We start from the raw sequence: 25711 nt of genomic DNA on the forward strand, positions 1-25711 counted from the left end.
AAAAATGTCAAAAAAAAAAATGACTGTATACGGAGACTGAAGTTCAGATCTACTCCACCAGAATGGATAAAGAAAACAAATGGTGAAGTTGAATATATTTCTCCATATCATTATGTGAGAATTATTCAAAGAAGATATCTTCAGCCCGCCTGTGTTGGATACAATGGTCAGCCAAATTCAAGCATTCCATGGATGAAGGCCATGTCTCTAGAATATATCAAGAAGATCATCTCTGAAGATACAAAAAATACTTTCCTGACAGCAGGAGAAAAAACAATTATCACTGCTTACAATCATCCTGACGTAGTCAGTAATGACCTTTTCCTATCTCTCACAAGAAAAGAGATAGACTCGACACTGACATGTTTACAGTGGATTGAAAGGCTTGAAACAGACAACCACTATAAGTTGTATGTTGATACAGATGTCGAAGATAATGCAACAACTGCTCGTATGGCCCATGCAGATAACGACTCGTTTGTCCTAGGTCACAATTCAGAAACAGACGAGAACATGTGAAGCAGCAGGTGTAGAAAGCACCGAAAGTACTTTTGGATCTTTCCCAAAAGTTGATTTTGCTTTTCAGAAAAGAAAGGTGAAAAACATTTCAGCTAAAGGAATCTGTTTTTCCCTGTCCGACCTCCACCAGCAGGAGCACTCAGGAAAGCAGGAAATCACGGAGTATTTTGTAGATTTAGTTGTTTTGAATTCCAGTTTGGGGTTCGCTCCTTATATAAGGAACTTTAGGTTTCATTGTAAGGTATTTGAAAAAAAAAAGGAGAGATCAGTTCTAGATCAGAAACTTCTCTCAAAGTAGAAAGCCATAGTAGCAGTGTGCTCTTTCCTTCCTGTCTTAGTGTGAAGCGTGCTTTCATTACAAGTAAGTAACTGAAATCATTCTTATGGGTGGCTAAACAGCTTCTTAGCTGTTTATCTGAGAATGAGACTCTGAATTTCTGTAACCATGTTAAATAAATAAATTCTATATGAAGCCCAATATGCAGTATGAAAATATTTGTTTACAGTTTTAAATACTGCAATTTATCTGTTTACCAGTTTAAAGCTAAGATTGATTGTCCAAAAAGTCTAGAACAACAGTGATTCCGCCCTGAAAGTAACCTTTTAGACAGGATGTCGTTAGGTGAAAATGTGGCATGAAGAAGGCTAGATCTATGCTTTAGGATTTTATATTGAAGGCTTGATAAATTGTGGACACAGATAAAGGTAGAAAAAAAAAAGAAGAGGAGGGACATGTGTAAGACACTTAGAGAAGCACTCAAAACCTGGTCAGGAGATGCTAACTAGTAACCACACCTGGTCAGCCAAGTACTATCATTCTTGCAGAGCCTTTCCTTTGTTTCTTTACCAGCAACCACTCTTTGTATGATTGTATGCCATAAACCTTTTCCACCTCAAACAAAGGCATGGTCTACAAGACTCTTTGCATTTTCTGTTTGCTCTAACCAGAAAAAAGCATTTAGTTTTTCAATTCTAACTAGAAAGGGACACTAACACTGCAATATTTTATAAAGGATGGAGCCGCGTGAAATAACCAAACTCATCCAATGATCCAAAGTGCTCTGCTCTAGTCTGCCTAGAAGAAGAAGAAGAAACAAACAGAAAGGAGAATACTTAACTAGTGTAGAGTAGTTAGATTACCTAACGTACCAGTGCTGGTTGGATAATCAACTATATGCTATATGGAAGGACACCCGGGTGCTAGTAAGATGGAGTTCACACAGTGTCGGAGAATAACATGGAAGACCACTTGCATTATGTGTCTTGCCCTCTCGGCTGGTATTGGAGGGCCTCCTTTTCGATCGGATACGATACAGGTGTGATTTCTGGGGCATTGCTCTACATACGTGAGGACTTTAGTGACGTAGACAAGATGACTTGGCTGCAGGAGACCATTGTGAGTATGGCAGTTGCCGGAGCCATATTTGGTGCTGCAATTGGAGGGTGGATGAACGATGCTCTTGGCCGAAGAAAGTCAATCTTGTGTGCATATTTTGTATTCTTCTTTGGTGCAATAGTCATGGCTTTTGCACCAGCTCCGTGGGTGATCATAATTGGAAGAATTCTGGTTGGTTTGGGAGTGGGTATGCTTCTATGACCTCACCACTATACATCTCAGAAGCTTCTCCTGCTAGTGTCCGAGGTGCTCTTGTTAGTACAAACGGTTTTCTAATTACTGGAGCTCAATTTTTGGCATACCTCATCAATCTTGCATTTACCAAGACTCCTGGAACCTGGCGTTGGCTGCTTGGAGTAGCCGGAGTCCCTGCTTTGGTTCAGTTAGGATTGATGTGGTCACTCCCAGAGTCTTCAAGGTGGCTATACAGAAAGAATAAGGTAGATGAAGCCAGGGCTACCTTAGAGAAAATTTATCCTACGAATGAGGTTGAGGTTGAGGATGAAATGAAAGCATTGCATGAATCTGTCGAAATGGAAAAGGCTGAGGAAGGAGATGTTAATGATGGCATCATAGCAAAACTAATGGGTGCATTCAGCAACCCTGTGGTTCGAAGAGGACTCTTTGCAGGCATAACAGTCCAGGTAGTTCAGCAATTTGTGGGTATCAACACTGTCATGTATTACATCCCAACCATTGTTCAGTTTGCTGGATTTGCTTCCAACCAAACGGCTTTAGCACTTTGTCTCAACACTTCTGGTCTCAATGTTGTTGTCACTGTAATCAGTATGTGCTTTGTGGATAGATATGGTAGGAGAAGGCTTACGAAGTTATGATCATTTCTATGGTTGAAATTATCACTTGCCTGGGGGTGTTATCTGTGGTGTTTTTCCAGGCGCCAGCTCACGCTCCTCGTATTAGTAATTTGGAATCAACTCATTTTGGTAGTAACTATACATGTCCGGCTTATGTGTCTGTCGTCCCTAATCCAGCCTCATGGAACTGCATGACATGTTTGAAAGCTCAGAGCGACTTCTGTGCTAATAGTGTCACGGCTCATACCCCGGGAGCATGAGTGGCTTCGAATGATGGCTTGAAAAAGGCGTGTGGCGGAAAACATCGTGTATGATACACAAAAGGGTGTCCAAGCAAAGTTGAATTCATTGCAGTGATCCTTTTGGGATTGTACATCATCATCTACGCACCTGGGATGGGAATCGTACCGTGGATTGTGATTTGTGAACTCAGAGGTATATCCTTTCAGATACAGAGGCACATGTGGAGGGATTGCTGCAGTGGCTAATTGGAGTGCCAATCTGATGGTGAGTGAGACATTTTTAACCCTCACTCATGCTTTGGGTTCTGCTGGCACGTTCCTCCTTTTTGCTGGATTGTCTCTCATTGGACTCGTATTTATTTTCTTCTTGGTTCCTGAAACCAAACGGCTGCAATTTGAGGAGGTTGGCAATTTGCTTAAGAAAGGCTACATACCCAAGTTATTTGCTTCCAAGGATAAGGAAACCAAGGAAGTCAAGACTGTCGATCATCTTGAGTTGGTCTGATGACTCATCTTGGTTTATGTTCTTCAAAGGTTCCAGCAGCTGATTTTTTTCTGTTTGTTGTTTGTCGACTGATTTTAAGAGAGTGTTTCTAGCTCCTTGCTTTCTTTTGTATTATTAGTGAGAAAGAGTCCTTCTTTCTCTTTTGTACTTCATCGCTTGCATTCAATAAAGTTTCATGAAAAAGTGTTTGAATTTGGGTTTAGGGTATTTGGTCTATGATATTTGGGGAAGTGTTGGGAGCTTTGTAAACACTGAAGCACATCGAACATTTGTTAATTGTTATTGTATTTTACCCCACGGTTAAGGAAGCACATCAATGCCAATCAACAAATATGAAGAATGGAAAGTCAATTGACATCAAGAACATGACACAAACATGTAAATAATTAAGGCTGATATTCTTGTTAGACTGGACAAATTTTCAAACAAGCATACAACCCAGAGATAAAGCAATTAATATGTTACTAGGTAAATTCACACCTTTCCAGATTAGTGAAACGTCCTTCAAATTTGAAAGCTAATCAAAATCATGCATACAACATGGCTAAGAATAATGATGAAATAAGGTCAGGAAAATAATTTGAACATGACTGTCGAAGTTAATTTGTTGTAATATCAACCTATATAATTCAGTACGTATTTGCTTTCAATCATAGCCTGATAAGAGAGACCAACTAGTATCCTCGGTTGCACTGCTGTTTTCAGTTACTGCAATACAACTATTTTATTGACTTTGCATTTTCTCATTCCAGTTCTAAAATAATAGTGACATTAATTGTTCATTTTTTAATTTCCTTCAATATTTTATAGCCTAACCAAGCATTAATGGGTTCAAAATAATTACATAGTTGCATTTCTACTCATGGTCAAACATTAGTTTGGAATTATATACGATAAAATTTTCGTCTATACAGATTTGCGGTTTTTTTTTATTGAATAATGACACAAAATATTCATTTGCAAAATGTTATAAAATAATGATGAATGGTAGCTAGGTTCAAAGTATTTCCATAACAGAAGATTGTCCATGATGGCATGAAAACAACCAAATTACAATCTAATGACAGAAAACTAGTAACTGTCATTAGATTGTCCAAATTACAATCTTCTGTTAAGTAAACTGTGTGCCAGAAAACAACCAAATTACAATCTAATGACAGTTACTAGTTTACTTAACCAACAACATAACCATATCCATGGCACCCCAACTTGACCCAACCCTATGCCCACTGGTCTTTAAAATCTCATGATGGCATGAAAATTTTGCTGGGTCTCAAAAGAACAGAAACGTTTTTATAAAACAAAATGAGCATTATGATGTCATTTGGTAAAAATATTTAAGATCCCAAAAGCATTCTTTACCTTGTAATTTTGCATTTTTGCTCATGTTAGACCCGAGTTTAGTTGAAGTCTGACCCGGCCCATTTATTTCCCTCGGATTTACGTACTCAACTCAAAACGACGCCGTGGAAACAAAAACGTCGCTGTCTCCTTCCCCTTCAAAATCCTTACACTGTAAAAGCTCCATTCTTTTTTGGCTCCCCATAAACCCTATACCCTAAACCCCCCAAAAAAAACTAGCCAAAATTCAAAAAGGGTTTGATAAATTCGATCAAATATGCAGCACGACGAAGTCATATGGCAGGTGATCAGGCACAAACACTGCAGCTTCATGTCCAAGTACGTCTCTTTCTTCATCTCTCACCTCCTCTTTGTATTTCAATTTCCAAAATTGACCTGGGTTTTGTGTGCTTCTTGGTAGAATTGAAACTGGGATATTCTGTAGAAACCCATATAACGTTACTGGGATTTGTAACCGAAGCTCCTGCCCTCTCGCTAATAGTCGCTATGCTACAATTCGTGACCATGATGGTACTTTGTTTCTCATAAAAGATGCTTTTTTTATTATACATTTCAGGAATTACTGCATTTTTAGCTCTCTTTTTTTTTAGTGTAATTTGGTTGTTTTCTGGCACACAGTTACTAGTTTACTTAAAGTTTGTGACTTGAAACAGTTTCTGCAATGCTTACACTCTATTGATATGGTTATGTTGTTGGTGTTGGCCTGCAGGAGTGTTTTATCTTTATATGAAAACTATAGAAAGAGCCCATATGCCGAACAAATTGTGGGAAAGAGTTAAGTTGCCAGTTAATTATGAGAAAGCACTTGGAATCATTGATAAACACTTGGTAGGGAAAATGGCGCTCTTTGTTTGGTTTTAATTAATCGAGTCTGGGTTGTATTTGGAGTTATTGGTCTGATCTTTGTTGGAGTGGCTAATTGGCATGACCTTTGTGAATTGACAGATGTATTGGCCTAAGTTTCTTGTACATAAAACAAAGCAACGGCTGACTAAAATGACTCAGATGCGGATACGCATGAGGAAGCTTGCTTTGAAAACGAGGTTTACATCTTCTCATTTCCAAATGCTTTGTGTCTCTGTCATGAATTCCCATGGATCTAATAATTGGTTCATTAAAAAGTTGCCTGGAGGAATGCTAGTTACTACTTTTATGCTGTTGGTGTTATATGTTGAGCCACTGGATCATGGTTTTGTGTTGTGTACTTGTGTAATAGGGAGAAGATAATGACAATACCAAGGAAAGAGATAAAAAGAGAGGCCAGAAGAGAGGAAAAGGCTGAAAAAGCTGCGGTGTTGGATAAGGTTATAACTCATGCCGCTAGAACTCTGCCACACACTATAGACGAACTGAAGCTATATATTATTTCCACTTACTGATAAAGATTTTCTATCCTTCTGCAGAGCATCGAGAAAGAACTATTAAGCCGCCTTAAGGAAGGAATGTATGGTGATATATATAACTATCCCTTTGATAAATTCCAAAAACTCATTGAAGGGGAAGAAATGGAGGTGGATACTGAAAGAGAACAAGAAGATGAGGAGGTATTATAGTACAAACTTAAATTTATATGCTTTGATGATTGCCTTATTTTTGGATCAGCTAGTATCCCACTTAGTAGTATATATAAGTGTGATGGTGTAAACATTTGATAGTGGGTATATTTCAAATTATATGTTTTGGAAATTGATATATACTTGTGATTGGAACAAGCAGGAGGCTGAAATTGAATATGTTGAAGGTTATGATGAACTTGAAGAGGAAGATGATATTGAAGATCTTGGTGGTTTTGCAATGGACCATTCTCATGCAGACGATGATAGTGGTAGAGCTAAATTCTATTATCTTAACATAATGCAGATGATCATGATGATATTCCCTTTTGCATAATCGCAATCTTGGTCAATTATGCTGTTACCTTTTATTAAAAATATGGAGTTATCTAGCCTGTTTTTGTTCTAACTGCTGTATAAATTATGGGAGAAACTGTGTATCAAAAAGAGGTTAATCTTGCAGGTGGAGATGAAGAAGCAGAAGCAGTTACTCGCAAGAGAGAGAGAAAAGAATCTGATTCTAGAAAGTTTGGAAAAGATAAAGGTGTTGCCAAGTTGAAGAAGCCTAGAGTATTGATTGAGGTAATAGCTAGTTACATCTTAGATTCTTGAAGTCGTACTAGCTTGTCAATTATGGCTTAATTCAGATTTGGTTTTGTTAAGCAGTATGAGATATGAATATTAATGCTATTATTTATAAGAACTTGTAGGCCATTACTGGAAAGATTTAGTTTCTTCCAGCAAAGACATCTCGCTTTTCTCTAGTTGACTCAGAAACTATGACACTGTTACTTAAGATCGCTAAAATCTGTTTTATATTTTTGGTTTGGACTAAAACTATGCTTTATCTACATTCCTATAATATGATCTAATATCAAGTGTTAAAACTGTTCCAGATCCACCTTATCTTCCTTTTCAAAGAATACTTGATCAGTGTAGCATTGTGAATTCAACTATTTTCCTTTTAAACTAATAAAATAACTACAAGTCATATGCTCTATAGTAATTGTGATCTTGTAAGACTGTAACTCTTCCCTCCAACCTAAATATATTCCTTATTTATCAGGTTGAATATGAAGATACCCGCGAAAGACAGAAGGCAGTTTATTAGGAGCTTCTGTATGTCTGATCTGTAAAAGATATGGTGGCAACGCTACTGTCACTTTTTTCACAAAGCTTGGCAAAGAAGGAACTTGGTGATGGAGACCAAGTTTTGAAAAATTTTGATATGTCATTTTGATCACTGTAGAGAGATGATTTGTCATTTTTAATTCATGTAATGCTCATGTTACCAGCGTATTGTTATAGTTAGTTATCGACCAATATAAATTGTTTGTTGTTGATTGATTGTCTTGCAACTCGCTATTGGGTTGTATGATTCTAGACTCGTCTGGTGTCTTTTCTAATTATGATCTCATTTCATCTAGTTGGAGCTTGTGTGACAAGGGAAATCGGTAGTTTAGTCGGTTCTGTGGTTGTAAACCTCTTTTTGTATTAAAAGAAAAACTATAATTTGTTGAAAATTAATAGCTTTTACATTCTAAGCATAAATTATATTGTTAAAAAAAAAATCACAAATATTACAATTTTTGTCTTTTTCAGGGACGTGGCCTAATACCCCTCCTAATTGTAGTGGTGATCCGTCAAAAACACCTCACACAAAACATAGTTTCATAGTTGTCAGTAGAATGTCAGTTAGTAGGTTATTCGGTTTATTATTAAGAGAAGGGTACTGTATGTTGGAAATTTGGTTGATGGATGTTATTTGAGTCACCATATTTTGATTCTCCTACAAGATCTCAAAAATACAATATATTAATAACAAATAATAATCATAATATTATTATCATAATAATTAAATAACAAGGATTATAGAACTTATCTCTTTGATTTATAGGCTTCCGAATGACACATTACTCGAAAAGAGTTTAAGGCTGAGACGTGTAAACACTGCCCTTAAGAGTAGATTTCACCCATCGGAGACAATGTCTCGGTGTAGCAGGTTTGTAGCACCCTACCCTCTAGGATACAACAACCTCAATCCTTGTAGGTGTACACTCACAATACTCGGATCGTATCGAGTATTGTGAAACTTTATTTTGGTGGAATAGATAAATTAAAGGAAATACATGATTACTTCGCTCAGAAAGAAAACAAAGGAGATTGAATTTCTGTTCTTTTGATTGGGAAAGCTAGAGATTATATAGGGCAAAAATGATTAATGCAATAATAGTTTTACTAATTTACTAATAGCAATTCAGCTTTATAACTTATGTAACATAAATGAATATAATGACATTGATTAGAAAGAATCAAAACAAATGGAAGTGTATCAAATAAGGAATGAACCAATATAATTGCAGAGTTAACTAAATTATACCATTAAGAACAATCCAAGCTGATGAAATCTTTGTAACAATCACAATCAAAGAGAGTTAATGGCACAAAAAGAGTTCATGACTATTACTATATGCAAATAACGGTTTAAAGGAGGTTTCAAAAATATCAGGTACTTTAAAATATTCTTATTAAATTCCAACACGTTAGATGGGCTTAGCTCTTCACCCTCGAACTCGTAACCAACATTGGGCATCGTTTGCTTAAGCTTCAATCTGATAATCAATACTAAGAGTTCGATTGGGCCATAAACTTCTTCTTCTTTTTTGAAAGGGTGCCACAAACTTTTTGGTGGTCATGGAGTGCTCACCAGCATGGTTAAGCATTTCACAAAGGATGATATTATATGTCATTGTTTTGATTGCCTATTTCAAACAAGGTTTGATAATTACTTTCATCAATTTTAACAACAATTTTGCTTTGTTTGTAATCATATAATAAAGCTGTGTTGTTTTATGCTCATACTTTCTCTAAGATTAAGTACTTTTAACTGACATCAGACATCCTTTTTGTTGATTAATTACTGGGACAACCGTGCAAAGCTTGGATTAGGAAATTAAACAAAAGAAACATGTAAAGCTTGAAAAGAAATCGTGGATAGGAAATTGATTAGGGTATATTCCTGTTGAGTTCCAATACCATTTTTCTTATTGAATTAAACATTTTAATTCGACGAGAGGGAAAGAAACCGACTTTAATTGATAATCTTTATCAAATTATACTGCAGGTGCTGTGAATGCTGAGACCAACTTTCACATGAATGCATCAAACCCTGAAGAATTGAACGTGAAGTGGACTGATTTCCCTAATGATTTTGTTTTTGGAGTCAGCACTGCTGCTGCACAGGTGCACTTTTGTAACTTTGAAATGACTCCGGCACATGGTTATGGTTTCTCGACTTTGTGTGCATGAAATGTAACTATTCAGGATTATACTATTGCAGATTGAAGGATCGGCAAAAGAAGCAGGAAAAGGACCAAGTGTTTGGGACAAGTTTGTTGAGATCCCTGGTATATATTGGGGACGTTATTCATATACTTTTGCGAATAATAATTTTATGATGGCTGTGTTTTACCAATTATTATTTCCTTTTGATTCAGAGAGAATTATGGACAAATCTAACATGTTTACGAGCATTGATTCATACAAGCGATACAAGGTGAGTAGAGGACTAGCTAACAAAACATATATCTCCCAACTACCACTCCTCTGTTAGGTATATATTTTACCAATAAGTATTTGTATTTACAGGAAGATGTGAAGTTAGTGAAAGACCTTGGAGTTGATTCTTATAGATTTTCCATCCCCTGGACTAGGATTCTTCCGAGTAAGCTTTTTAATCTAATTTCTTGGTCCCTTAAAAGAAATTCAATGAAGCAATTATAATTGATTTTAACCTCTGCTCTTCGTTTGAAAATTTTGATATGTAGATGGAACATTGAGTGGAGGAGTAAACCAAGAGGGTGTTGATCACTACAACTGTTTAATTGATGAACTAATCAAGAATGGTAAGAACCTAACATTGCTTGGTATACTATCTTTTACAAACCTCCAATCTTTTCATATCGAAATATATATTGGTAATGTCTCAAATGCAGGCATCACACCCTATGTAACCCTATTACATTTTGATCCACCACAAGCCTTGACAGACAAGTATGATGGCGTTTTAAATCGCTCCTTTGTGTAAGTACTTCTCTTACTTATCATGTAATGTAGCTAGTTTATTAAAACAGATAGAATATCTTCTTCATCGATCAGACTCTATAACCAGTGCCAATATGCATAATGCTATTCAACACTCCTACTGTAATCACTGCATTTGCTCAGGAATGATTTCAAGGATTACAGTGAACTTTGTTTTAAGACCTACGGAGATAGGGTAAAAAATTGGATTACAATCAACGAGCCACTTGTAATGGCCAAAATGGGTTATGATCTTGCTGTTGCTCCACCAGGCAGGTGTTCAGTACAACTACCAAAAAGCAAGATTGGATGCGAAGTTGGTAATTCATCTACCGAACCTTACATTGTGACCCATAACCTTATCCTCTCTCATGCTACTGTTGTTAAGCTCTATAGAGAGAACTTTCAGGTGAGTTGACACCTTCTGACTTTATAGTATCATAGTATCTAAGGTATAGTATCAAAATTACGATACGAAATTAATTTTTCTTGACCAATGTTTGTCTTAGGCAAAACAAGGTGGACAAATTGGATGGTCTCATGTAGGTCAGTATGTTGAGCCTTATTCAGATACAGAAGAAGACAAAGCTGCAGCAAAAAGAATTTTAGACTTTGAACTTGGATGGTTAGCAACATCCACTCTGAACCTAAGTTTACTTGCTTGATCGATTTGAGCAAGAAATCTCCTTAATCTTATGCTAATTATACTGATGCTAGCGCTGGTTCTTATTAGGTTCATGGAACCAATAGTATTCGGAGATTACCCAAAGATTATGAGAGATTTGGTCAAGGAAAGGCTACCCCTTTTCACTGAAGAAGAGAAAAAATTGATCAAGGGATCCTTCGATTTCATTGGCATCAACTATTATACCACGAGATATGGTAAAAACGTTCCAGCAAGTCAAGCTGAACCATTGAGTTATCACAATGACGCTTTGGCTACATCTACTGAAACAAGTACACTTCATACTTCCTTACCTTTATTAATTGCTTGTCATTTGTGTTGTATGCGTATGTTTTCTTACCAAGTATTTATGTAACTGTTGCAGATGCAAATGGAGTCTTAATTGGTCCTCTTGTAAGAGAATTGGTGTCTGAATTTCCTTCCATCATTGTATAAACGTAGAACTCAAGACTTGTTAATTAATTGTTTCGCAGGCTAATGGAAGCGTCTACATCTTCTCTTATCCACAAGGTCTTCAGAAACTTTTGGAGTTCATGAAGCAAAACTACCAAAGCCCTAAAATCTACATTTCCGAAAATGGAATTACAGAAGAAAAGGACGATAATCTTGAACTCGATGTAGCAGTCAAGGATCCACATAGAATTGAATGCATTCTTCGACACTTGTACAGGATCAAGATGGCAATGAAGTAAGCCATCCATTGAACTCATTGTGAGCCTGTGAGGCATTACTCTACATGCTTACTGGGTTGAGGATATAGATGGTATATATCCGTATTACTTGTGACTGCTGTTTTTGCAGGAATGGGGTGAATGTCAAAGGATATTTCCACTGGACTCCATTCGATGACTTTGAGTGGGGGGAAGGCTATCTTCCAAGGAGCGGACTTTACTATGTCGACTACAAAGACAATCTCAAGCGCATTCCTAAAGAATCTGCTAAGTGGCTACCAAATTTCTTAAAGGGTTAGGATGTCATATATATACGTATAAGCTTAGACAAAAAGTAAAAGTGGTTAAACATACTCTACCCTAAATGTTAAGTTTCATAGGCTTGCGGTTTTCATTCTATTTTTTAGGAGATGGCACCTAGGAAAGCCAAGTACTATGTATGTTATTCATCCTTTCATCGACTTCTAACAATGAAATTATTTGGAAGCAGGGAGAAAAAAATATATATGGAGGTAGTAAATAATATTTATTTTGCAATTACTAAACCAATGCAACTTCCCCTGATTGAGGCACATTTCTTTGTGATGTAGCCTCAAGAGAATGCTATACTTTGAGAACAAACAAAACGAAGACCACAAAAACTCAACTCAACTCTTTGATGCAGTATCATATCTATTGTCTCCGTCTGCTGTTGCCTGAACTTGAACTGCATACTGTAAGTTCCAAAGAATGTCCTCAAAAGATGGACGGCTCGCCTCTGGAGAAATGCACTTGTTCATTATGGAGATCACAATTGATAAAGATTGTTGTGAACAAGTTGCTAGAACTATCGGTTCTACTAGCTGCTTTCGGCCTTCCTGGCTGTTCAGAGATGCCTGCAAATTACAGAATCATGATTAATCACTAACTTACATAGTTATACATGCAACAGCATTTTAAAAAGACATGGAACGTAGAGGGACGATGATAGCTTCACATAACAAGCCAGAAGTTGATTAACTACCATATCATTTAGCAGGAATGCCTCTCTTCTAGCAGAGATTGAAGCTCCAACAATAGCCTCGAGCAATATATATCCGAAGCTATAAGCATCATCCTCTAAACTTTTCATTTGCCTGAAAAACATAGCATCCTCATGGTTAACTGTCAAGAACTAAATGACTCTAGTGACAGCACTGCTTCAATAAAAGGAAATCTTACCATGACTTATGGCCTTCTTTTGCCTGCAAGATACAAACCAAGAACATAGTTCATAAGCACATCAGGAAAAAGAAAAAGAGATGATTGCAGGACCAATTGCATTAGGGGGAGACCTACCATAGATTTATCAGTTTCTTCTGAGATAATGGTCATTCCGTAGTCACTCAATTTTGCATTATCATGCTCATTGAGCAAGATGTTGTTCATCTTCAGCCGGTTGCTCAAGAAACCTGGAATAATTCCAGTATGTAGGAAGTGCACAGCCTTGGCCACACTGATGAGGACTGACAATCTCCGTGGCCAGTTGAGAACTTTTTCAGGCCTACCTATACTTACATCAAGAGGAAGTAATATTGGTATATAAAGTAGGCACAATTGAAATTAGGCTCTAAATTTCAGTGAGAAGATTATATATTGCTTGTTTTCCAAGCTTACCAGAGAGTTTAGCACGAAAGGTCCCATTTGCCACATACTCAGATACAAGATACACCTTGTTCACACTGTAATCATCTCCACCACCGTCAAGGCAGTGTCCTAAAAGGCATACTAAATGCGGGTGACGAAGCTTGGAAAGCAAATCCAACCGGAGTTTAAGATTTCGAATTGTGTATTTCTTTGACACTTGCAGGCACCTTATAACAACTTGGATCCCATTTTCTAGTCTACCTTTGTAAAGCTGCATATTATTATCAAATCAAAGCTTCTATAGTTTTCAGTCAAGTTCACATCATACTGAGCATAATAATATAACAAGTTTTGAATTAAAACTATACCTTCCCGTATGAACCTTCACCCAAAAAGGCAGAGTTGTCAAAATTTCTGGTAATGTCCGCCAACTCCTCTAATGAAAAAGTTCGGCATCCTGGGAGACCTAGCATGCCTGCCTTGGCTGCTTGTGAAATAAACCCTGTAGGATAGACAAAAAGCCAATTAACTTGGTCAGCCTAAAAATTAATCTGTTTGAAAAATGATAAATATTTGTGTTAGATTACCTACTTGCATTTGTTAGCATCTCGGTGGAGAACCCTACTGCTACTGGGTGATCTTGCTCTGGCTTATGCAGCAAATGCTGCTCCGGCACTCCCCGAGGGAGATATCTTCTACACAAAATGATACAGCTCAAAACCAGAAGCACTAAAAGCACAAGTATTCCAACCATCACACCCACCAAGATTCCTACTTCTTTTCCTCCAGTTTGTCTCTCCTTTGGACTGACTACATTGCAGTATGACTGTGGATGCTGATTTTTCGTACTAACAGATAAGCAATTCCCACCAAACTTAACAACTCTCTGTCCTGATTTAGTTCCCAAACAAGAAGGCAAGTCACCTGTCAATCTATTGTTCGATATATCAATGTAATCAAGTTTAATGACACAGCTTAAATGGCTCGGAAGCGAACCACTTAACAAATTCGAAGCCAAATTCAAGTAGTTGATATTTGGCAATGAGAACAATGCAGCAAGAGGTGTGCCTGTAAGTGAGTTGAATGACATGTCAAGGTGTTGAAGCGCGCTTAGTTTCCGATATTGCTGAGGAATCTCACCAGAGAAGGAATTGTTGCTGAGGGCAAGCACGACCAACCGTTTTGGCATTGAGGGCAATACAGCATTCAACTTGTTCACGCTCAAATCAAGCACTTGTAAGCTACCTAAGCTACTGAGATCAAGTAATGGACCTTTCAACTGGTTGTTTCTAAAGCTTAGAGTTGAAAGATTGGATAGTGAACCAAACCAATTGGGAACAGTGCCATTCAAGAAGTTGTTATCCATTACAAGAGTTTGAAGCTTCACCATTGCAGAAATCCTAGGTGGGACTGAACCAAAGAGAAAGTTTGAACTCAAATCCAGATATTCAAGGGAAGTCAACCTATGAATTTTGTCTGGAAGTTGACCCCAGATTCCCAAAGAGACAAGACTGAGGACTCTCAAGCTGCTTAGTCTTGCCAGAGTAGTAACAAAAGAATCCAATGAGAAGGCCTCTGATAAAGTCTGGCCTGGAATTGAAAACCCATTGAAGCCACTAACTTTAGCTGGCTTATCACCCTTGATGCTGAGCTCAATTACAAGGTTGTCCAAGCATGTGATGTTTACTTGTGCAGATGAAGATACAGAGCAGAAATCAACGGTATGATCCTTCCAAATTTCCAACTGGCTTGGGTACTCTAAATGCTTCCTTAGCTGTAGAAGCACTTGGGTTTGAGAAGACGGTAGTTGGTGACTACCCAAAAATAAAGAACTCAATGCAAAAAAGAGTAGCAGAAATGATCTACAACACCCCATGAAGAACACCCTTTATTTAGAAATGCTTCATGAACCTGTCATTAAATAGAAATATTAAGAACGCTAAAATTACTAGTCAAACAGAGTAGAAACAGGTGACTACTCATTAAAGATGAAAGAAACAGGAAACAGTTGTGACAGAAAACTGAAACTTCTGAGAAAACGTAAGCTCCCCCATAAACCAAAAGACCTGAAATTTCTGAATTCTTAATACATGAAGCAGAACAGAAAAGAACAGAGAGGCCTTGAAGCAATGAACTATTATTTCAATGAAAATAAGCAAAACCAAGAGAGATGAGAGACAAACATCCATTTTAGTGCCATGTGCAATAAAGATTGAAGAGAGGAAAATAACTTAAACTTTCTTTTCCTGCTGGCATAGTTTGCTGTAAAAGAAATGAGAAAGTGGGGTTACCTTAATTCAATGCATTAAGTTCTCCCACATGGTGTTCTTTCTTGAGTACAGTGTGCTCATTCCAGCATTAAAGGAGTATGAATTTACTGATAGGCAGAAGAATAAAGCCTGGACTGAGTGCATCACAGCCTTTGCTCTCTTATTTTTGATACAACCAGTCTTGCTCTCTTTGAGAACCAGTTTGCTTCTTCATCTCATGAAAAGTTACTTTTTGATGGAGAGCATTTATATTTGACCTTTGCTGCCAGTAATTTCTTTCTTTTAAACCTGGAGGTTATTGGTGGGGGTAGATTGGTAATATGAATCCATGTCCTTGGAACTTGTGATTGCAACTTATCATAACTTGGCAGGTTTCCCACCTAAAAAGAATTAGAAGAGCTTGACAGGCTGTAGCAGATGCATTCCTCCATACAAATCCACCGGGAAATTTAGCTACTGGCCTGTACTATATTAACTTGACAATTATTTCTCAGTTCGGACTGTCTTTAAATATGAAGAAATTAAACAATACAAGACAAGTAATCCCAGCTTTAGTGGAAATTGATTTCAGATGAAGAGCTCTGAGCTCTGATACCATTCCAAAAGACAAAGTCAATACAAAGTGGTCACTCACATTCAAGTGACCATGTGGTGTATATAAGCTTCCAAGAACATGCTAGATTTGCTCTCACGATTAGCTTTAAAAGTCTCTGTCCTTACCGAGATCTAGTTGGTTCAATGATATTTTCTCTTCACAATGGTGGATGAAGTCTTAAATTCAAACGATCAAATCTCTCATTCTTCAATATAAGGAAAAAGAAAAAAAGTTTATATTCGTAAGCACGCGAAATCAAATACGTATTAACTTGTTACCCACAAGTTGGCAAAGCAAGAGTAACTTGACCAGATGTGAGATGTGAGAACTGAGAAAAAAACAACGATAAACTAATTGTTTATTGCTTCAGATTATGAAGATATGATTCCAAAGTTGAAGCAAGTAAAAAGGGCAAGGGGCTAAACCCCACTTCAATTATGCAAGTAATTGGAGGGCTCCCGATGAGACGATGACGAGATGGAAAACAACCCTATCTATACCGCATCTTATGACCCTACTCGGAAAGAGAACCATATCTATATTACAGTATACATCATACAGGGTTCCAGACTCCAATCATAGAAACCTTGTTTTCAGTTCTCATTGAGACTTCTTCATCAAGATGAGGTTTTACACAGGTATTACAGAGAAGCAGCATTGAAAATATCATTGATGAGGATGAAGATTAGAACTTAGAATATGGGGATGGAACTCAATTGCAGAGTCATTTTCACATTTGCCCATCTTTCATTCAGTAGGGGGCCAACTAATTCATGATCTCACCTTTAGCATCCTGGAATATCTTTATCAAAGAAATTACCAAAAAAAAAAAACAAACCTCTCTTATCAAAGAAAATTTTGAGGGAGTTATAATAACCATACAATGTGCTCTTCCTTTTATCATCATAACCAACACAAAGTAGAATCTTGGCCCTTTTCATTGTCTTTAAGATATCTTGCTTGGTACTCATTGAATCATAAGCAAAAATAGACCTTTATTTGATTCCCTTGAGAACTTTCATCAAATTAATTAGCAACTCCAATGAGTATGACTTAGGCTTGAAGAACCAAACATGCAAATATTAACCAGGAGATCTCCTGGTTCTAGATTAACCAAGCTGCTGGCTAATTGTCTTTCAATTACAAGTTGAACCAAGCAATTGGGTGAGTAAAATCTCTCGTTATATTCTTAATCTGATGCCATTGGCAACAATACAAACACTAAACAACATATCTAAACATCTGTAGGAATAAACCAGATCACACAGATCTCATAACAGCAGAAAATTGAATAAAATATAAGTCGGTGCTAGGAATTAAAAGGAAAGGCATACATATGAAAGAAGAGGAAGAAAGAGTAATCAACCAGTTTAGGGGCCAAAATAATACTCTAGTAGCTTATTCTAATCTAAATTGATCTTGATCTGAATGCTTCAAAAGCCTGGACACCCTTGAATGACCCAACTTAAAGTCTCGGTTACAATGTCTACCAGTGAGGCAGTGAGTTCACTGCAGGTCAAAATATTCTCCTCAGAGCCTCAGATATAGGTCAATTCCCAGTACTCAACAACCAACCACCATCATATAAGGCTATAAGCTCCAGAGCTTAATGCCTTATTGTCATAGATACTGATTCATCTTATTGACAATACCACTGTACTAAAACAAAACTTTTTGCTCTTGCTCCCTATGTCTTCTTAATCAAAGAGTAAAGATGAGCAAAAACACACAACAAGATGAAATCAATAAAATTGGGGTCCTTCATCTCTGGCGTAATTATTCAATTTCATCATCAGGTACTTTATAAACTTAAAGGAAACGAAAACCCTTCAAATTTTATCTAGCCTTTGTGTGCCTTAATAACATCTGGAACCACTTCGTTAAACTTGCTCATTATCTTTTCCTTGAAAGTCTCCTCAGTCATTTTGAACACATAAACAACATAATATCTTTCCTTATCAAGTCATGAGACAACAGAAGGTGCAGAACTGAACACCTGGGAATAACACTCTTCTCCAAGCGGTCCAAGCTAAGCCTTAAAAGATTTGGATTCTTTGAAATAATTGAGGGATTCAAATTCCCTTTACTCTGGAAGAAATTCATCATTTTATGAATCTTCTTCACTGGAACAAGCATACACATGGGTTGCAATTTGAATGCTGAATAAATCTCATCTTTTGACATACCACAACTCCTATAAGTTTCCAACTTCTGCTCCCAGAGAGCCTTACTCATCACCGCCGCAGAATGCAGAGCTAGAAGAAACTTCAGATTATTGGGACTGAAACCTAAACTTTTAACAAAACCAATACCCTCACTAACTTGATATGGACTTAGAAGCAATGCTGGTGGATGATCCACAAAAAATTTCAAAATAAGTGATTCAGGCACACCATGGCTCCTCAATATATCTATATTTGGCTCAAGCACCTTCTCCAAAGATTTTTCAAGTATCCGATAGCATTTCTTTACAACCTTCCCAACATCATCATCAGTTCATCACTGCCAAGAACTCGCCTAAGCGTTTCAACACTGGAGCAATTTTATTTTTAAGGCTCCTTGTGAGAATATAAGGCTCACTGGATAAAACCCTTGCAATGTCAAGTTCCGAAAACCCAACTGATTTCAAATAATCAATCTTTGGCTTAAAAGTCTTCTGTGCTTCAAATGTATACATTGTAGGAAGAGTTACTATATCCTTTTCACTAAAACCATGATTTCTAAAAAACTCAAGCACAATTGGGTCTTTAAGAACCACTTGAGCAACCCCAAGGAGTTCAGCAACTCCAAATTGGGCCTAATTTTTCCATCTAAACCAGCCAAAAGCAACAATGGACGTTTAGATATTATGTTCCTGATGTGGGTTTGATTCAATCCGTGGGTTCTGAATAGGCTCAGAACCGATTCAGGGGTGTGTTTGGATTCAATCTGAAGCTTCTGGGCAGCTGAAATGGCGGATTATAAGGACAGCCCACATGAATTTTGGAGGTAAGAGACTGTAAACCATTGTGGGTCTGAGGAATTCGAGGGTTTGGGAGAACATGTAGGCATGGCTAAATGGTAAAGCTCTCTGCTTTAGCTTTGTGCCAAGTAAACAAAGCTTTTGGATTTTGGATTAACAAGTAAAAGGGTATATAGTTGAGAGTGGAGGGTTTACCCGGATTGAAATTTGAAAAGCGGATGTGCTTCAAGCATCGGCCTTTTCCCTCTCTGGTCTTGGTCAAGTGGCTCTGACTATGGCGGAGGTTCATTTTGATTTTTGACTGTACAGGACGTCTCGTCGTTTGTATCTGCACTACCAACGACGATGAAAATAATTTATATTTCTACAATTTTTGAGCTTATATTAATCTTCTCAATATATAATCCTCGTCAAAAAATGATATATTAATAGTAAAAGTGATTACTTTGTCAAATAATCCTAAAAGAAATAGCATGATATGTAATTAGTATTTGAGATTACGAAAAAACAAATTGACATTCGAAAGATCAATCAATAAGTTAAAAGTGAATCTCTTAATGATTTTAATAATAATTATAATGTCACGCATGGGAAACTTCACTTAATGTTTAGAATGTCGCATTTGAATCCTAGACTCTAAAATCATGTTGTCTAGATATTCAATTGAAGAGTCGGATTGAATGCCTCAAGTTATGTTCACATTCTTGTTTAAGAGTTACATAGCTAGCCCCGAGGGTTACCAACTGAGGCAACCGCCTCAAGCCATCGACTGCAGGAAAGTGTTGGGAAATCTGAGTTTTAATATAAGGGAAAATGATCATTTACCCGATTTTAGGCTAAAAATTGCCCACTTGCTCCACCAACTGTTTTTTAACCTCATTTACCCAAAACACTCTAAGAGATTATTTCCCCTTTACCCAATTAATTCTTTTTTCTTTTTTTTTTGAGACTTTTTTGCCCTCTCCTTCTTTCTCACTTAGAGAGAGAAGTCACCTTCCACCTTGCTGTGCTACGGTGACTAGTGGCCGGCGCGGTCTCCGGCGACCGGTGACCGGACTCCTGCGAACGGTGACCGGATTCCAGAATCCGGCTATTATTGCCCCCCAGTAATCATATTACTGCCCCCCAGTAATCATATTATTGCCTCCCAAAAATCATATTATTGACGTCCAGTGAATTGTATGAACTCCCAAAACCAAAATGAATACACTACAGGAACAATTGATCAATTTATAATCATATTACTGCCCCCAGTAATCATATTATTGCCCCCCAATACAAAGTCTAATGTTTCTACTGCCTCCCAATAGACCACCAAAAATGCACATTTTTGTAGGATTCACAGATAATTTGACTTTAATACACAGAAAACAACATATAACTTATCAAAACACCACACTATAGTGATCCCTGTCCCTCATATCGAAGTCTACTGGGGGCCAATAATGTGTCTACTGCCCCCAGTAGACCATCAAACAAACCCCACAGTTACATTGCAATTCCTTCCTCATTCTCGGGGTTCACAGTGTACAAAAAAAAAAAAAAATGCTTCTGGCACCCAGAAATTGGCCTCCATTTTACATTCAAAACATTTTTTTTCTTTTTTTCTTTCCATCTGCCCCTTATTTTACTTAAAAACAAAAAAACAAATTTGGGCACCCAGAAAAATGATCTGGGCACCCACAACAAAACCGGACAAAAGCTTCTCGCCTACCAGGTGTTGGACTCCGGCGAGGTAGGCGGACCAAAGCTTCTTTGTCGTCTTCAGGAGTGGATGCTGCTTCTCCAATCAATTGTGCTCGTCGCCGGATTCCGGAAATCCCAAATCGCTGAAATCGACCAGAAGCCCGGTCGCATAATCAACTGTGCTCGTCGCCGTCCGATCTCAACAAAGTCCTCGATCTGCAGCATCTGAGGTGTCGCCTTCGGCCTATGCGGCGTCGTCCTGCCTCTGCAGCGTCGTCCGGCCTCTGTGGCGTCATCTCCGGCCTAGGCGGCGTCGTCTGACCTCTGTGGATTGGTGCATGGTGCGGGGGGAGAGAGAGAGAAGGGAGAAAACGTAGATCGGAGGGATGAGAGAGAGATAGATATGAGTGTAATTTATAAATTAAAACGAGGGCAATACTGTCAAATACTGTTGAATTGGGTAAATGAGGTTAAAAAACTCTTGGTGGAGTAAGTGGACAATTTTTGGGCTAAAATTAGGTAAATGGTCACGGCCCCTTAATATAATTCATATATATGTATAAACTTTGCACATAAATCACATACATTAGCATTAGTGTAGTGGTAGGTTGATAATTATTGAGTCACTCCAACTATGGTTTAAATCCCAATTCCGTCTTAGATTTTAAGGCCAGTATAAAATTAAAGTGACATTTTGTTTGTAATAAAATTTAAATACTAGCTTCATATCATATGTCTCCATTTTATTTCATTTTGTTCTATCATGGTCTAAAAAAGAAAAGAAAAAAAGGGTCTTAATTTTAGGTATGATTATAACCCTACATACACAGCCAAGGTCCGTTAGATTCACCACGAGTCAAAATCAGTCTCCACATCCAACGGACCAAAACAACCCACCCCCACCTACATAAACGCCACCCTTCCTCTCACTGATAAAAACCCTAAACCCTAACCCCCTAAAATGCGAGCTTCTCTTCCTCTCTAAATTCACCGCCGATTCCAACTGCCTTAGAGAGAGAGAGAGAGTTTCTGAGGGTTCCGTCTATAAAGCTCAAACCTTTACCGCCTCACCTTCACAGTTCTCGATGGCGGTTTACCTGCTCTACGAAGCAGCTTCCGGTTACTCTCTGTTCCTAGCTCACGGCCTCGACCAAATCGGCCAGAACACCGAGGCGGTTAGGAGCTCCGTTTCGGACCTGAACCGTTTCGGGAAGGTGGTCCAGCTCGCGGCTTTTCACCCATTTGAGCAGGCCCTCGATGCCCTTAACCAGTGCAACTCAGTCTCCGAAGGTAAAGACTAAAGAACCAAGCTTGTTTAGGTTTTACTTCTTTCGCTTTGTATATATTGATTGGTTGATTTGATATGTAAATTTTTATCTGTCTTTTTTTTTTTTTTTTTTTTTTGTGTTTGCTTATTCATTTGCTCAATGGGAGGAGAATGAAAAGCTAGTTTATAAATGTATGAAGATTTTTGGTTTTACTGTTGCTGCATTTGATTATTTACTGTTAGTGTTTTCGATTTTGGATTAGTAAGAAATAATGAGTAAGTGGAACCGACAAACTCAGATAGCCGTATACTTGGTTTCTAGTGCTCTGTAACACTGAAAAATCTATATTGACAGAAAAGGAAAACATACTAGTTGAAAAGTTTTAGAAGACTTGAGCTTTCAGTCCTGCTTATTAAACCCTAAACCCTATAGGCCAAACTTTTCTAATGTTGTTTTCTACATGCTTCATGGTTTTGGTGTTCCGTTTTCTCCTTTCCTTCTTTTTCCTCCAAAACTTCTGATTTGGCTTTAGGGTGAAATGAGCTAATCTTGTATATAATATACACTGAGGTTGCTAGCTTGGTGCGTTTCATTGCAAGGTGTTGTTTGTAAATTTGGTTTGGTTAGTTTCCGTCAGGACAGAGGGTCTGTGCTTATCAGTTGTGGTTTATTTTCAGGGATTATGACTGATGAGTTGAGGAACTTTTTGGAACTTAATCTCCCAAAAGTAAAGGAAGGCAAGAAGCCAAAGTTCAGTTTGGGTGTATATGAACCCAAGCTCGGGTCTCACATATTTGAAGTGACTAAAATCCCCTGCCAAAGCAATGAGTTTGTTCTTGAGCTACTTCGTGGAGTTCGGCTTCATTTTGATAGGTTTATCAAGGACCTAAAGGTTTGATAAATGTCTTTTAGTCTTTCTATTGGTATTTTTCTCTGTATTTAAGAAATTAAGAACTCTTTTATTTTCATTCTTTAATTTTTTTTCTTTGTCTTCTGTTCTCACCTCAGCCCGGGGACTTAGAGAAAGCCCAGCTTGGTCTCAGCCACAGTTACAGCAGGTCCAAGGTCAAGTTTAATGTTAACCGTGTTGACAATATGGTGATTCAAGCAATCTTCCTTTTAGATACCCTCGATAAGGATGTGAATTCTTTCTCAATGAGAGTCAGGTATGGGCGTATGGCCCTGTCATTCACGCGCACATCTTCCTCTATTATTCCGGAAGAGCGTCTGGACTGTATTAAGATTTTGTAAAATAAAAGCAACTAATGTTTCTCCTTGTGGTTTTTCATATCCGTGCAGAGAATGGTACTCTTGGCATTTTCCTGAATTGGTGAAGATTGTCAATGACAATTATCTCTATGCTAAACTTGCAAAAACTATAAGAGATAAGTCAACTTTGTCTGAAGACAACCTCGAAGAATTAACTGATATTGTTGGGGATGAAGATAAGGCAAAGGAGATCATTGAAGCTGCCAAAGCATCCATGGGTAAGATTTAATAGTACACTACCTTTCATTTATGTTTCTTTATCAAATATGTATCCTTATCGTTGTTTTTGTTTAATGTTTCTACAGGGCAGGATTTGTCTGATGTTGATTTGCTTAATGTTCAACAATTTGCACAAAAAGTGATGAACCTTTCTGAGTATAGGAAAAAACTGTATGACTATCTGGTCACTAAGATGAATGATATTGCACCCAATTTGGCCTCTTTAATCGGGGAAGTAGTTGGAGCACGTTTAATTTCTCATGCGGGTAGTCTTACAAACTTGGCTAAATGCCCTTCTTCTACCCTTCAGATCCTTGGTGCCGAGAAGGCCCTGTTCAGGTGCTTTTACTTTTCCTTTCATTCAATTGCTTCATAGATACCACATGAAAGTTAGTTGAGTACGACAATAGGAAATATTAATCCTCTTGATTCGTGTCGATACTTTTGTTCTTCACAGAGCCTTGAAAACCAAGGGAAACACACCCAAGTATGGACTGATATTCCATTCATCTTTTATTGGTCGCGCATCTGCCCGGAACAAGGGCCGAATGGCTCGTTATCTTGCAAACAAGTGTTCTATTGCTTCTCGCATTGACTGCTTTGCAGGTGACTCTAGCCTCGCACATATAATTATCTGGGTTACTTTTCTTTTCTTATGCATTGCATGTATATATAATTTTTCAACCTTTGGCTTGCAGATAATAGCACTACTGCTTTTGGGGAGAAACTCCGCGAACAAGTTGAGGAGCGTCTTGACTTTTATGACAAGGGTGTTGCACCTCGTAAAAACATTGATGTGATGAAATCTGCGATGGAGAGTACTCAAAGCAAAGGTGAGGAAGCAAACCAATATGTTGCCAGTGTTTTCCATTTCACTTGCCATACATCCAATTAACAGTTTCCAACTTTTTTTTAATGAATTTGTCAATAATTTGATCAGACATAAAATTTTGACTTGGAAGTATAAACTTTGTTAGTCTCACTTCTGTGTTGTAATCTTGCATATTACTTGTCATGTAACTTGTACAGATACAGATATGGAAACAGAAGAAGTGACTATTGAAGCTTCAGAAAAGAAAAGCAAGAAGAAATCAAAGAGTGCAGCTACAGAGAATGGTGATGTGGATGAACCAGCTACAAATGGAGATGCTGCTGAGGGTAAATCTGAAAAGAAGAAGAAGAAGAAGGACAAGAGGAAATTGGATGAGGAAGATGAAGAGATGGAGGATGCAAACAATGGACATGCTGAGGAGGATGGAACAGGCAAGAAGAAGAAGAAGAAGAAGAAAAGTAAACACGGAGAGGCTGATGGAGCTGATTTGGCCAGTGATGTTAAGAAGAAGAAAAAGAAGAAATCTAAAAGTGAAGACTCCGATTAGATTTATTGGTGGAGCTCAAGTCTCGTGTGGATATTAATCTGGTGTATTCCTCTATCCGGTTTTGATGTCAACTGTTTCGTAGTTGTAGAAATGGCCCCTTGCTTTCTTATGTTATCAGTCTAGCAATGTCAAATACACTAGTAGTGACTTTTCAAGTCGCTGCCTTTTATGTTAGTTTTGAAATTGTGATGAACACCATAGGTATCTTGCAGATTTTGGTTATGGTAATGATACTAGGATCATATTTATAATGTTGTGTTGCCAATACAAATTGCAGTCCTCTGCAAGCTTCGACTCCAAACTCGAATGAATGTGGACCACTGTTCAAGTTTTCATCATGTTATCTGTTTCGTGCTTGACATAAAATCATGTTATTCGTTTCGTGCTTGACATAAAATCATGTTATACGTTTCGTGCTTGACATGAAACTTTTTCTTAAAAGAAAATAGTGTGAAGCTGATGCTCCTCTTCTTGTGCCTTCGGTTTTGACCTTTAAAGGTTGGATAGGCCAGATTGAGAGCATGAAATATGCATTTGGCAAGAAGATAATCACAATTTGACCCTTTTTTAATAAAGGGAAAGAAAAAAAAAAATCACAATTTGACTTTGCTTTTGTCCTTTTGACTC

The 25711-nt window shown here is 37.7% G+C and overlaps 3 protein-coding genes and 2 pseudogenes across 3 annotated transcripts; 4 read left to right on the plus strand and 1 right to left on the minus strand.

The window, feature by feature from the left end:
- Positions 1–1606: 1606 nt before the first annotated feature.
- Positions 1607–3477, plus strand: LOC112177359 (annotated as a pseudogene).
- Positions 3478–4997: 1520 nt separating this feature from the next.
- LOC112179827 (protein MAK16 homolog) lies at positions 4998–7779 on the plus strand. The gene is made up of 9 exons (XM_024318308.2): positions 4998–5157; positions 5240–5349; positions 5549–5667; positions 5785–5882; positions 6056–6143; positions 6243–6383; positions 6556–6664; positions 6856–6974; positions 7459–7779. The coding sequence occupies exons 1-9, from the start codon at positions 5096–5098 to the stop codon at positions 7501–7503; spliced, it is 891 nt and encodes a 296-aa protein (XP_024174076.1). The 5' UTR covers positions 4998–5095; the 3' UTR covers positions 7504–7779.
- Positions 7780–9086: 1307 nt separating this feature from the next.
- On the plus strand, positions 9087–12225 carry LOC112177360 (annotated as a pseudogene).
- Positions 12226–12307: 82 nt separating this feature from the next.
- LOC112179807 (probable inactive leucine-rich repeat receptor-like protein kinase At3g03770) lies at positions 12308–15955 on the minus strand. The gene is made up of 8 exons (XM_024318288.2): positions 15728–15955; positions 14028–15347; positions 13805–13938; positions 13467–13707; positions 13149–13357; positions 13032–13054; positions 12835–12946; positions 12308–12706 (listed from the first exon to the last, which is right to left on the minus strand). The coding sequence occupies exons 2-8, from the start codon at positions 15310–15312 to the stop codon at positions 12479–12481; spliced, it is 2232 nt and encodes a 743-aa protein (XP_024174056.1). The 5' UTR covers positions 15313–15347; positions 15728–15955; the 3' UTR covers positions 12308–12478.
- Positions 15956–21878: 5923 nt separating this feature from the next.
- On the plus strand, positions 21879–25335 carry LOC112179286 (nucleolar protein 56). The gene is made up of 8 exons (XM_024317665.2): positions 21879–22239; positions 22895–23109; positions 23226–23383; positions 23517–23704; positions 23792–24044; positions 24163–24311; positions 24404–24538; positions 24735–25335. The coding sequence occupies exons 1-8, from the start codon at positions 22035–22037 to the stop codon at positions 25082–25084; spliced, it is 1653 nt and encodes a 550-aa protein (XP_024173433.1). The 5' UTR covers positions 21879–22034; the 3' UTR covers positions 25085–25335.
- The last annotated feature ends 376 nt before the right edge of the window (positions 25336–25711 follow it).

The sequence above is a fragment of the Rosa chinensis genome, chromosome 7, assembly GCF_002994745.2.
Source record: "Rosa chinensis cultivar Old Blush chromosome 7, RchiOBHm-V2, whole genome shotgun sequence".
Classification (NCBI taxonomy): Eukaryota; Viridiplantae; Streptophyta; class Magnoliopsida; order Rosales; family Rosaceae; genus Rosa; species Rosa chinensis.

Coding starts and splice junctions, on each gene's coding strand:
- LOC112179827 (XM_024318308.2), top strand. CDS start 5,096: ATGCAGCACGACGAAGTCATATGGCAGGTGATCAGGCACAAACACTGC. Junction 5,883..6,055: donor AAGCTTGCTTTGAAAACGAG/GTTTACATCTTC, acceptor CTTGTGTAATAG/GGAGAAGATAATGACAATAC. Junction 6,975..7,458: donor AGCCTAGAGTATTGATTGAG/GTAATAGCTAGT, acceptor CTTATTTATCAG/GTTGAATATGAAGATACCCG.
- LOC112179807 (XM_024318288.2), bottom strand. CDS start 15,312: ATGGGGTGTTGTAGATCATTTCTGCTACTCTTTTTTGCATTGAGTTCT. Junction 13,708..13,804: donor GTGAAGGTTCATACGGGAAG/GTATAGTTTTAA, acceptor AATAATATGCAG/CTTTACAAAGGTAGACTAGA. Junction 13,055..13,148: donor AAGAAACTGATAAATCTATG/GTAGGTCTCCCC, acceptor TGTATCTTGCAG/GCAAAAGAAGGCCATAAGTC.
- LOC112179286 (XM_024317665.2), top strand. CDS start 22,035: ATGGCGGTTTACCTGCTCTACGAAGCAGCTTCCGGTTACTCTCTGTTC. Junction 22,240..22,894: donor GTGCAACTCAGTCTCCGAAG/GTAAAGACTAAA, acceptor GTTTATTTTCAG/GGATTATGACTGATGAGTTG. Junction 23,384..23,516: donor TCTTTCTCAATGAGAGTCAG/GTATGGGCGTAT, acceptor ATATCCGTGCAG/AGAATGGTACTCTTGGCATT.